At 27.9% G+C, this 13,679-nt stretch overlaps 1 protein-coding gene across 1 annotated transcript; it reads left to right on the forward strand.

The window, feature by feature from the left end:
• The first annotated feature begins 1,333 nt into the window (after positions 1 to 1,333).
• LOC140674151 (fatty acid synthase-like) lies at positions 1,334 to 13,027 on the forward strand. Its single transcript, XM_072907531.1, is given in 15 exon segments — positions 1,334 to 1,535; positions 2,311 to 2,471; positions 2,715 to 2,847; positions 2,850 to 3,028; positions 3,116 to 3,624; positions 4,123 to 4,229; positions 4,232 to 4,386; positions 4,388 to 4,427; positions 6,406 to 6,807; positions 6,897 to 7,528; positions 7,760 to 8,588; positions 8,836 to 9,323; positions 9,500 to 9,754; positions 12,597 to 12,854; positions 12,915 to 13,027. Coding segments are annotated over 15 exon segments (4,323 nt in total). The 5' UTR covers positions 1,334 to 1,459; the 3' UTR covers positions 13,014 to 13,027.
• The last annotated feature ends 652 nt before the right edge of the window (positions 13,028 to 13,679 follow it).

The raw sequence follows: 13,679 nt of genomic DNA on the forward strand, positions 1-13,679 counted from the left end.
CCATAGACAGCATTCATTGAAACTGTTAACGTGAGTACATTATATTAACATTTCACACCGAAACAATATGTCAATTTGTTTCTCGAGAGTAATTAGACAGTTTCAATCAATACTGTCTACGGGGATGACGGGATGACGGACCGCAGGATTCCATTAAAAATCAGTGTGGACGAATCAGGTCATCTTTCAAGCTATTTGCTACACGAAAATCCAACAATAATCTGCCACATTTTACTCATGTTATATTCATGAAAGTATTACTAAGAAAACAAATTTTTTTCTAACCTCTTAAATAACTTAAATAACATTTTCAAATACTAATATTGTCTTTGACAATCAAATGTCTGGAAATTATGGAGTTTTAGAAAAAAATGTTTCAGATAAAAATTATTTGGCTTGAAACGAAAAAAGGTAGAGATAGTTTGACTTTGAGTGTACACGTTATATGAAAGTCAACATAGTTTTTTTAAATGAAACTACTCTGAGTTTTTATATAAATCGATTTCGCAATATTCTGCATAAAAAGTTATAACAGTGTGATAGCTAAAATTTAATAATTACGAGATTTGTATACTTTTTATATTTTTATATTTTACGAAATATTTTATACTTCACGAGATATTTTATACTTTAATTTGACATAATTTTACATAAACTATAAAATACATCTAAAAAAATATTTATTTTAGCACATGACACCTTTATAACTTTTTATGCAGAATATTCTAAGAAATTAATTTATTTAAAAAAATCATAATCAAGTGCAAAAAAATATAATATAATTACTCATTGTAAATTCATATTATTTCTTAAAAATAACTAATATTTTTTTTACCTTAATTAATTTATTTCCTTATTCTACACATAAAAAAATGTATTGAGAAAAAAATAATTGAAAAATGAATATTTTACAAAATATTTCATAATTTACGTAAAATTATATCACATTAAAGTATTAAATATCTCGTAAACCATACAAATTTGTTCATTATATCTTTTTAACATTTTACGTCAAATATTGCAAAAAATCGATTTATATAAAAAAATTAGAATAGTTGAATTTAAAAACTAGGTTAATCTTCACATAATCTTGAAACTTACTCAAAGTCAAACTAATGGCATCATTTTCCGTCCCTTTTGAAGTTACAAAACTTTTGAAAGAAACAAAACATTTTTCTATAAAACTCTTGGTTTTCGAAAAAAAAAACACCTGATGCGAGCGCTCTGATACACCTTGTACATATAAATTCTTAATTTTATTTAACTTCCAAAATATGCTATTAACAATAAGATAAAGATAATTGTTACATACTTGATATGTCTATAGGTACACAATCGGCCAATAGATGTAGAATATATCTCTCTGCTACATCATATTCATAGCGACAATATAAAAGGTCATCCTTACAGAGGATACATAATTGCTGGATCTAAACTCTCCGATAACGCAATTATTAAAATGGAACGCAACGTATGTACAAAAAGACCGATTTGCTTCGTATTTTCAGGAATTGGATCTCAGTGTTTCAACATAGGTAAGTAAACCACACGCACAAGTGCGCGCGCGCGCAGAGACACACACGTACACACACATCATATGACAATGTAAAATCTAACAATTATTAAGATATAACAATTATTAAGATATTTGTTTACAATGTGTTAGACTATAAAAAATTAACAGTTATAATATTTTTAGTTTGCAAATTTTGTAATTCTTTGAATTACATTTATTAAGTATAACTAGATTTTGATATAATTTAAAATATAGTAACGATACTATTGGTATCCTAATGGAAATAGTTTTGCAACAAAATTTACGTATTTTTATAATTAAACACACACACACACAACGAAATTTAAATTAAAAATAATAGTTTTAAAGTTTGAAATCTCTACTTTCGAAAGCTTACTATTATTTTTATGTTTCTTTAAGTTTATAATTTTACATGTAAGAAACTACGAGCTGGGCAAAATGCGAAATTTTTTTCTCACTTTATGGTCCTGTCATGTGTCTAACAAATCTGTGAAAATTTTTAACTTTTTAATGAAAAACTATAAAGGTGACCCAAATCACGTGGTTTAGCGTAAAAATCTAAAAAGTTATAATTGTACGATATTATAAAAAATTGTAGTTTTTGCGTAAATTTTGTGTGAGAAATTCTAAAATTATTTCCACCAGGGAAGCACATGTAAAATAAAAAAACTTTCAACAATTTTATTTATGTATGTTTAGAACCATTAAAATATGTATTACATTATTTGAAACAACGCTCGTGTCAACAATATATATTTTTTAAATATTGATAGGTCGAGCTTTAATGAAATTTCCAGTATTTACAAGAGCAATCCATAAACGCGATACTGTCTTAAGACCTCATAGTATATTTGTCACAGATATTTTAATAAATGAAGACACACATATTCTTGACAACGTAGTTAACTTATTTGTAGGCCTCACTGAACTGCAGGTATTTGTATATATAAATAAAATATACTGTTTATATATCGCGAGATTTTTTTTATATTATCTTATGTTTGTAAAGTTTTATCTTTAAAGATCATAAAAAACTAAAAATTTTTATAAAAGAATTGAAGTTAAGAAGAGCTTTTCAGATATATATAATAATATGCAAAAAACTAAATTTACAATATTTGATAATATTATTTTATTCAAAAGAAGAATATAAAAAGAAAAAATTAATATATTGCAGATTGGAATAGTTGATCTTTTAACAAGCATTGGTATAACTCCTGATATTGTAATGGGTCATTCCATTGGTGAGTTGATTTGTGGATATGCCGATGGGTGTTTGACGGCCGAAGAAACGATCACGTTGGCATATTATGCTTGGCATTTCTTAAGTCAAAAATAATAGATGGTTTAATGGCTGAAATTAATCTTGATTTCAAAACTTTAAAGAATATGTGTCCATCAGATATTGATATAGCTTGTTACAATAGTTCACATAATTCTATCGTGAGTGGACCAACAAAGTCTGTAAGAGAATTCCTGGCTAAGCTACAGGTTTGAAAATACTCAAATAGTATAAATAAATTTATCATGCTTATAACTATATTGAATTAAATAAATAATAAAGTTTATTTCTGATAGAATGACAAAATTTCTGTAAAAGAAATTTCCTGTGGACATATACCTTTTCATAGTCGTTATGTCGAGCCTGCAAGAGTTAAACTTTTGGAATACCTGACTCAAATATTGCAACGAAAAACGTCTCCAAGTTCAAAGTGGAAATTAAATGTTTTAAATAAATCTTATAACTGGTTCAACGCATCCTCAGACTCATGTCTAGCAAAATATTATATAAACCATTTGCTAGCCCCGGTATTATTTTCAGAAACTGTGCGTTTTATTCCAAATGGCGCAGTCACGATTGAGATAGCGCCGCACAATATTCTACAATACATTCTTAATAATTCCTTAGAAGCAACAGTAACAAATGTCGCTCTATATAAAGTTTCTCACAAACCGAATATTGAAATATTTTTACACGGAATTGGAAAACTTTATAATACAGGATTACAACCGCAGATCGCAAGCTTGTATCCGGAAGTGAAGTTTCCTGTAAGTCGTGGTACACCGATGATTTCTCATCTTGTAAGGTAAATTATATTTGATATAACACAAGTTTTCTTACTGTAAAACAAAAGGTAATAGAACAAAAGATAATAGAATTTCAAAAAATAGAAAATTAACATTAAAATTAAAAATAAAAAAAACTTGAAATAATATATGTTTATAAAAATGGGTTAATACGAAGGTTAATACACATAAGGAAATTAAATAAAAAATTTATAGATAATATAAGTCCATATACATATATTCACGCGAGGTCGTTTTGGGGTGATATGCCGCCGAGCAGTACACGATCTTTACCGTTAATTTTAATTTTTTTACTAAAAACTGAAAATGACCTGAAATAATAAATTTATCGATGTATTTTATTTATTTTTTATCTAATTTCCTTACGTGTTTACATCTGGCGTATTAGCTCGCTTTATCATAAACTTATATTTGTAGAAAATTAAATTACGTTATTTGTAACTGCATGACAGTAGACACATTAATATTTTATACATTATTAAATGAAATTTTTGCAGATGGGATCATTCCGAAGATTGGTATACATATCATTATTCCGGACAAAGAAAACTTACCAAAGGGGAGATAATTGTTACTATTAATTTAATAGATGAAGAATTTTCATATAGGCTGGGCATGTCGTTAATGGAAAAAATTTATTGCCGGCTACGGGATATCTTTTACTAATATGGCAGATGATCAGCTGGTTGAAAAAAATAAATTATCTCGATATTCCAATTGTATTTGAAGATGTCAATTTTCTACGTTCTACGATTTTGTCAAAAAAAAAATCCAGTCAATTTAATTCTTATGCTCCAAAAAGGTAACTGTGCAATTAAAATAATTGTGCAAGTTAGATACGTAGAAAAATATAATATTTTTATTCAAAATATGCATAAACAAAAAAATTTAGTTGAGAAAAATTAATTAAGAAAAGATTTGTATCTAATAAATAAAACAGTCTGTAAATAAAGCAACAGCAGATAAATTTCAATATATAAGCAATAACTATATCTGCATTAAGTTTGTATTTTACTAAAAAAAATGATAAATATAATAATTACCCAGGTAGCACATATCCGTTTCATCTACGTTTTCTAAATGTATTCAATATTTTTTAATCGTCAAGGACTAATAAGAAATAAATTCTTGAAACTATAATTTAAGAAAACGTAATTTTTATTTTTTAAATATTTCTATAGACAAAGTGAATTAATTTTTGTTAATTCAAACTGATGTATATGTATATATAAAAATATAACTACAAAGACTACATATTAAAAAAAAAATTTCTATTTTCAGATGTATAAATATTTCTTTTTTAAAACACATAATTGTTTTAGGCAGCACAAAAAACTAAAAATTGACAAAATAAAGATGTTTTTTAAGTTACTTTTTTCAAAGCGAAAAGATGTCTAATAAATATTTAAAATACATCTGTTTTGTCAAAAAAAATTATCTAAAAAATATCTTTTCATTATCCTGTTACATTTTCAAAAATCTGCCAAAAATTTGTTTGCTTATTGCTATGCGTCGTTATATGCGTTTTAGTAACGAAAACTCTAGATGAAAAGTACAAAGCGTGGTTAATAAGATTATAACAACTATTTTTATTAGCATAATTTCTGACCTCTATATAGAAAGTTCAAATATTGAATTGATTTTTGAACAGTCGGACAGATAAATATTCGATTTTTATTCTGACCGATTTTAATTTCTGATTCGATTTTAATTTCTGTCCAAATAAAATTTAAGTAATCTATAAAAAAAAGATGTTATTTATATAGAAATTAACTTTTATGCAACATTAATATCACGATTTTTACTAATATAACGACCATTATTATTCTAATTTTACTTTACAAAAATACTTACATCCTGAGTCGTTAAGATCCAGATGTAATTTGAATTATTCTTACTACGGAACAATTACACACTCTCTCGCGTTTTTATGCATACGTAATATCAGTATCAATTATTTTAGGAGGAGATACCAAACTACGTATCATGTATTAGTTGTTCTAAAATTTACAGCAAAAAAATTGACTGAGTTGTAAAAGAGCTACCATGTCGAAGGGTTAATTTTATAAGAATTTATTATTATATATCTATAATATAAATATAAATAATTATTATAATATTTATGTTTATATTATACATAGATTTGAGTACAATAACCTTTAATATGCACCAATAGAATTCATTGTTAATCGTAGCATATCTAGCATTTTAAATTTTAAAGAATTTCAATGTTTAATTATAATTTTATTAATAAAAAACTGAATACTTGATACTTTTAAAATAATATTTTAACACTAGAATTGAACTCTCTCTTACAATTAGTAACGATTACATATATATAGTTTTGTTGTTTTGCATTTAAGCATTTCTTTGACGAGCACAGTATAAAATTGCAAAAATCTACGCTCAAAAAAATTACGATATGGGATACCATAGCTAACTTAATCTTTTGTAATTTACCGATACTATTGGTTAATGAAAATTTTAATCTAACTGTAATTTTCTGACAAAAAAATATATCAGATCTGCCGTACACTTAAGTGTTAATACCGCGATCACTTTTATTAAAACTTAAATTAATTCTTTTAATTTACTACTGCAAATTGTATATAAACATGTTTATACTCTTTCATGATTAAGGATCGGCTAAATTATTCTTAAAAAAATATTATTAATATAAATTATATTATTATATGAAAATATTATTATTAACCATATCACACAATCTCCTTTTCTAAACCATAATTACAAGAAACTAATACCTTGCGATATTCTTACAGGTAGTGACACATTTGAAATAATCGAAGGAGATAATACTGTCGTTACTGGAAAAGTACGAGTTCCTGTTAATATTGAAGACGAAAAAATATGTACTACATTTATTGATCGAAATGACAATGACAAAGAAGAGATGACTATGAAAGATATCTATAAAAAATTAAAACTTTGTGGTTATCAATATATGGGCGAATTTCGTGGACTAAAAAGCGCGTCAGTCACAAGAAAGAATGGTCATATCGTCTGGACTGACAACTGGGTAACATTTATGGACAACATGTTACAGATAATGATTTTAGGGCAGAATGCGAGAAGTCTTTTTGTACCAACAAAAATTCGTAAAGTGGTAATCGACCCAAAATCTCATATAGAACACATCAAAAAATTTTCAAATAAAAAAAACGGTAAGTTTACAGTGTTATAAGTAAACACAATATTTAACCAAATATTATTTCTTTTTAAATATACATATATTTAATGTGTTATATTGCAGAAATCATTGTACAAAATTATAAGCATTTAGATGTTTTAATATCTGGAGGAATAGAAATATACGATGTCATAGTTACACCTATACTTCGTCGACGAAATGTTATCAACCCTGTTCTTGAAGAGTACAAGTTTGTTGCTCATCGAGATCTAAATGTGATGTCTTTGCAAGATGCAATAAGAATGTCGGTGCACATTGCGCTTGAGTGTTACAATATGATAAACGTAAAAATTATCGAATTTATCGAGGATTGCGATCAAGTAATGACGGAGAATTTAAATTGTTTATTTGTGAATACAGTTTTAGATGAATTACCACAAATTCAGTCTAATATAAAACTAGTCACAACACACGAGCAGTTCAAAGATATTACTTTGCCTGACAACATTACTGTAACAGAATTTAGTAAACTGACCAAAAATGAAAATTATTTGATGATTATAGGTTTCGGCATTTTAACTAAAAATAGAAACGAATTATATGATCAATTGTTTTCTGTCATAATGCCGAAAGGATTTCTTCTGACATTGGAAGAGTTGGATGCTGTTTACGACTACTCATGTCTCGATAAATATGAATTAAAAGTAATTTTAGAGAAACGCACTAATAATAAGACAATTATATTATTAAGAAAAATGTTTTTTTATTGATTTTTAATTTTTTATTACTTCTTTATTGTACAGCTACACTCCATTTGACAATTTATTCACACTTAAGGATCTCTATCTATAATTTTTATTTTCTTGAACAATTTCTTGCCTTTTATGTTTTTTTCTTATTTTCTTCCTTTTTTCCCAATATTTTAAAACATATTACGTCGTTCAATTTACCGATTTTATATAAAATTGATATTATTTGTATTGTAGATAATAATAAAAATTCATAAAGAAGATGAATCTTTGGATACGCCTATACTCGCACGTCCCCAATACTACTGCCTGCAAGACAAATGTTACATCGTTTTAGGTGGTCTAGGTGGTTTCGGACTAGAATTAATTGATTGGTTGATTCTACGTGGTGCACAAAATCTAGTATTGACTTCACGAAATGGAATAAAGAACGGTTATCAGCAATCAAAAGTAACGTTATGGCAATCTTACGGTGTAAATGTACAAATTGTTACTACTGCTGATACCTCGAAGTACGAAGACTGTGAATCTATATTAAAATTTGCCGAAGAACAAGGTCCTGTGGATGCTATATTTAATCTCGCAGTTGTGTTAAAAGATAACATATTCATCAATCAGTCCTTACAAACATTCGAAGATTCCTTCGTGTCAAAGGCATGGACGACAAAACGGATGGACGAATTATCGAGAACAATTTGCCATCAACTTCGACATTTTGTTGTTTTTTCTTCCGTTTCATGCGGACGAGGTAACGCAGGCCAAACCAATTACGGAATGGCAAATTCCGTAATGGAAAGAATTTGTGAGAAAAGAATGGAAGAAGGTTTACATGGTTTAGCTATACAATGGGGCGCTATTGGTGACGTTGGGCTTGTCGCCGATATGCAAGAAGACGATAAAGAACTTGTCATTGGAGGTACATTGCAACAAACAATATCTTCTTGCTTGGATACACTAGAAGTATTTTTGCTACAAGATCGAGCAATCGTAAGCAGCATGGTTGTTGCCGAGAAAAAAAAAGATTCTCAAGCAACAAATCCACTTGTAGCGGTTGCAAACATTATGGGTGAGTTCATAAGCAATTATTATGTAAAAGATTCGTGACGTAACATTTATATAAAATAAAAAAAACTTTTATTTGATAATTTTATTTATAGATTTAATTTTATTAAGATTGCATTATATCGAAATAAACGAGTGCATTAAAAATATTGCAAGAAATGTTAATAATTATTATATTGATATCAACATTAGGTAAATTGCGGTTAAAATTATATCTAAATGTTTAATTCTTTCTCTAATTTTTAAAATAGGATTAAAAAATACAAACACAGTAGCGCCAAATGTATCACTGGCTGAATTAGGCATGGATTCAATGATGGCAGTGGAAATTAAACAGACGTTGGAAAGAGAATTCAATATTTTATTGACAGCGCAAAATATCCGAAATCTCAATTTTGCAAAACTCAGAGAAATGACAAATATAGCCGATCAAGAAAAGATATACGACGCCACTGAAGATGATACAAATGATGATGCAAATGATTTGGACGGTTTTAAACTATTGACTCGAAAACTGAAAGATTCAGACTTGACTCCAGATATTTATGTAGGACTCGCTACGAAAAGAGAAGTTGCTGAAAGCGAAATATTCTTCATACCAGGAATCGACGGTTGTGCAAGCATATATAAATTGATGGAATCGAAAATTAATTCTTCGGCCATATGTTTGCAACACGGTGTACTTAATATGCCAGGTTTTACTACTTCAATAATGAAATCAGCAAAATATCTTCTGCCTGTATGATTATAAGATAATCTATTTGAGAAACTTATTATTAAACTGCCATTTAAATAATATTTGATTATACGTATACATATATGCGTGCATGCATGCATGTTTTTTTATGTACCGTTTCATATATTTTATGTTTATTTTTTATGTATTGTTTCATATTTTTATGTTTATTTTTCCAGCACATATTGGAGAAAATGCAAGGTCAAAAAGAATTTTTAATTGTGGGTTATTCATTTGGATCTTTAATCGCCATTGAATTAACAAGATCATTAGAAACAAGGAATTTTTCTGGACGTTTAATACTTATAGATGGAGCTCCTAATCAAATGAAATATTTGATTGAGAAATTGTTTTCTCATACTTCGGAACAAGAGTTACAAAATAATATTTTACTTTATTTGACAAAAGTATATCTTGACTCTAAGAATGAAATGGTTAGTCAATCATTAAAATATATTATAACATCTTATTGCAAAAGTGATTAGTTAACTGTGTTTATATATAGTTAGTAGAAAAAAAGCATATATAAAATAACTTGTTAGAATGTGCATTAAAATAATAAAATAAATTAAATTTTTTATTATTTTATTTTATAATCTTTTTATAATTTACATTACAAAGAATTGTAAAGTTTCTTTAACGTTTTTTGACTAAGCAAAACAATAACAACACATATATAGGTATATATACAGAAAATATATAATATTAACAATAACACTATTGGACAAAGATTTCTTCAGGGATCTTGACATATATTTTCTTAGTAAATTTGTGTATGCTAAATTCAAATTTGATCGTAAAAATGTTAGTTTATCAGGATTTTGAAAAAATTAAACGTGCAAGAAACCATGATTCAATTTTTGCAATCTTTGAGTAGCTATATACAGGGTGTTCCAGAACAACCTTCCGTCCGTAAAGTGACGTATTTCTGATACAATTCTAAGACATTTTTTCCTTTACCAAAATTTGATTTAAAGCGTAGTTTTTGAGTTATAAGCAAAAATAGTTAGCAAATCACACGTCGAGTATAGAAGGCAGGCAGGAGCGGCGCGGCGCACCGCGAGCGCGGGCGCAGCTGAGCGTCCGACGAGTGATTACCGCCGCATGAGTCGCTAACTATTTTATCTTATAGCATAAAATTATGCTTTAAATAAAATTTTGGTAAAGAAAAAATGTCTTATAATTACGTCAGAAATAAGTGTTCTTTAAAATAATGTTACTTTAATGACCAAAAGTTGTTCCGGATCGCCGACCGTCGGACGCTGCAAGCAGCTGATTGCTATACACGCGATGTGTGTATGTCTGAGTATGTATGTAAAAGAAAGGCACAGAGTGAGTGAGAGAAAGAGAGAGAGAAATAACCGTCTTCGCGACGGTGACGCTCCTTCGATTATCATCGACATTGTCGTCGACGACTTCAGACCGATCGATATATTGATTTTCCGGCTCAGCTGAGAGACACATCGCGTGTAGCAATCAGCTGATCGCAGCGTCTGACGTTATTTTAAGGAACACTTATTCCTGACGTAATTATAAGACATTTTTTTCTTTACCAAAATTTTATTTAAAGCATAATTTTATGTTATAAGCTAAAATATTTAGCAACTCATGCGGCGGTAATCACTCGTTGGACGGTCAGTTGCGCCCGCACTCGCGGTGCGCCGCGCCGCTCCTGCCTGTCTTATGTACTCGACGTGTGATTTGCTATTTTTGCTTATAACTCAAAAACTACGTTTCAAATCAAATTTTGGTAAAGGAAAAATTGTCTTAGAATTGTGTCAGAAATACGTCATTTTACGGACGGAAGGTTGTTCTGGGACACCCTGTATATGTAGATAAGCTGACATAATAAACAAGTTTATCACTGTTCAAATTAAAAGTTAAACATTCAACATTTTACGACGAAAATGTGTAAAGTTCCTGAAAGAACCGCAATTTACAAAAAAGTGGCGTTAAATTGATAAAAAATGCTATTTTTGTTATATTAACTTATGAAAGTCTATGTATGTATAACTCAGCTGATAGTAAAAACTATTTTGTGTTTAATATATAAGTACACACAGATAACACTGTTCGACACAATTTTTGTAACAGGAGTGTGAATAGTCATTTTCAATGTATTTTTTTTTCGCTGAACACGAATCTATTTTCAAAATTTGGCTACCACGTCACAATTTTGAGAAAAAAGGCGTTTGGTTTAAGAAACCAAAAATGATGATATTTGTCTACCAAATTTAGAAAATGGATTCATGTTCAGCAGGAAAAATACATTGGAAATGACTATTCACACTCGTGTTACATAAAAAAAGTCAAATTTTGTCAGATAGTATAATTATCACTATATGTACATATACAGAGTGTCTCATAACTAACGAGCCAATGCTCGTGAACGGATAGAGTACAGTGAACTGAACAAAAAAGTATTAGGTTATTTTGCGATTTTCAAATTGAACATAAAAGTTCTGTATCATTTTCCGATTTTCGCAATAATTATTAAAATATTAATTAAAAACGCTCAGCGTATGAGCGCGCGCCGCATATAGCGCTCAGCATACCCTGAGCGTTTTTAATTAATAGTTCAATAATTATTGTGCTAATCGCAAAATGATACAGGACTTTTATGTTCAATTTGACCTGCTCTATCTGCCCTAGAGAGTTGGGACGATTATTACCGGACATCTTGTAGATATGTATAATATTGTTCGCTAAGCGTTTTTAATTAATATTTTAATAATTATTAGGAAAATCGCAAAATGACCTAATACTTTTTTGTTCAGTTCACTGTACTCTATCCGTTCACGAGCGTTGGCTCGTTAATTATGAGACACCCTGTATATCTAAACTTGCAAAAATTATGATCTTTTCATACATTTAATCTTAATTTTCTCAATATTCTAATGAGATAAGATATTTTTACATCAGATTTGAATTCAGTACACCCACTGAAAAATATATGCCACAACCTCTGAAAAAAAAAAAGTTTTTTTTGTCGGACAGTGTAATTAAAATATAGTTACTATTTGAACGTATATATAAAATCAATATTAAATTATAACAGTATTTTCAGATAATAAATCATTACTAATGATCAAATAAAGAAAATAATTTTACTTATTAGTTTAAAAATCTAAAGAAAATAACTTGATAATAAAGATGCAGACGCAGTATTTCTAATATGCAAAAATACAATATATTATTCTTCTTATATTCTTAATGTAGACTATTATTTTATACAGACTTTATTAATTGTGCAATATAATATTTTATTATTTACAGCCTGTATTAGAGATGAATAACTGCAGTACATGGGAGAAGAAGTTAGAACTATTTTTTGCTCACTTTTCGAAGGAAGTTAATGTATTGGAGTTAACTATTGAAAATCAAAAAATGTTATATTCGACGCTTTACGATCATGTAAAAGCTATACAAGATTATAATATAACATCATTGCCACGCCTTAAATCATCTATAATACTATTAAAACCCACACTTATGTTTATCACTTTTACTGAAGAAGATTATGGTTTAAATAAGGTAAATTTGACTAGAGCACATTATTTTTAACATAATTTTTATAAGTAAAAATACTTTTAGATTACCGAAAGTGCAGTGCAAATTCACTACGTGGAAGGTGCTTATCTTACAATGATGAACAATGATGAAATAGCATCATTTATTAATGAAACTTTGTAAATTAAAAAATTATGATTCTTACAGATATTATTTTTTTATATATTTTTTATACATTTTTTTCTTTTTACAATAATAAATTGTTTTATGAAAGTACATATTAAAAACATATAAAAAAAATATATTAACAACATTATAAATAATAATTTTGACATATTTGATATTTTTTATTTTGTATCATATATCTTATATATTGTATATACTATCATAAAACAGTTTACATTTGCAAAAAGATAGACAAATAATAAATATCTATAAAAGTAATAATATCTGTAATAATATGATTATGTGGAGGGTACTAATATCTCAATAGGGGGAGCAAATTTATTATGTCGAGGGTACTAAAGATCAGAATAATAAAATAAATTTAAATTAAATATACATATAACAAGGTTCTTATTAAAAATCTACTATCATTCCAGAGTATAAAAGTAGTCAATTTTTTTAGTTAAACAACCAATTTTTAGGTAATATGTTCAAAAAGTTATCTACAATAAATGTTTATTATATATTTCGATTACTTTGTAGAAAACGTTTTGTTTTAATCACATTTCTCAGAAATTAATAACTAATAGTTAACAATTCTTAACTGTTTTCAAACTTTTGAAACAATAATCTATATATTATTCATGTACCAAAAGTAAAAAGTTGCATAAAGTTATTGAATAT

The sequence above is a fragment of the Anoplolepis gracilipes genome, chromosome 15, assembly GCF_047496725.1.
Source record: "Anoplolepis gracilipes chromosome 15, ASM4749672v1, whole genome shotgun sequence".
NCBI lineage: Eukaryota > Metazoa > Arthropoda > Insecta > Hymenoptera > Formicidae > Anoplolepis > Anoplolepis gracilipes.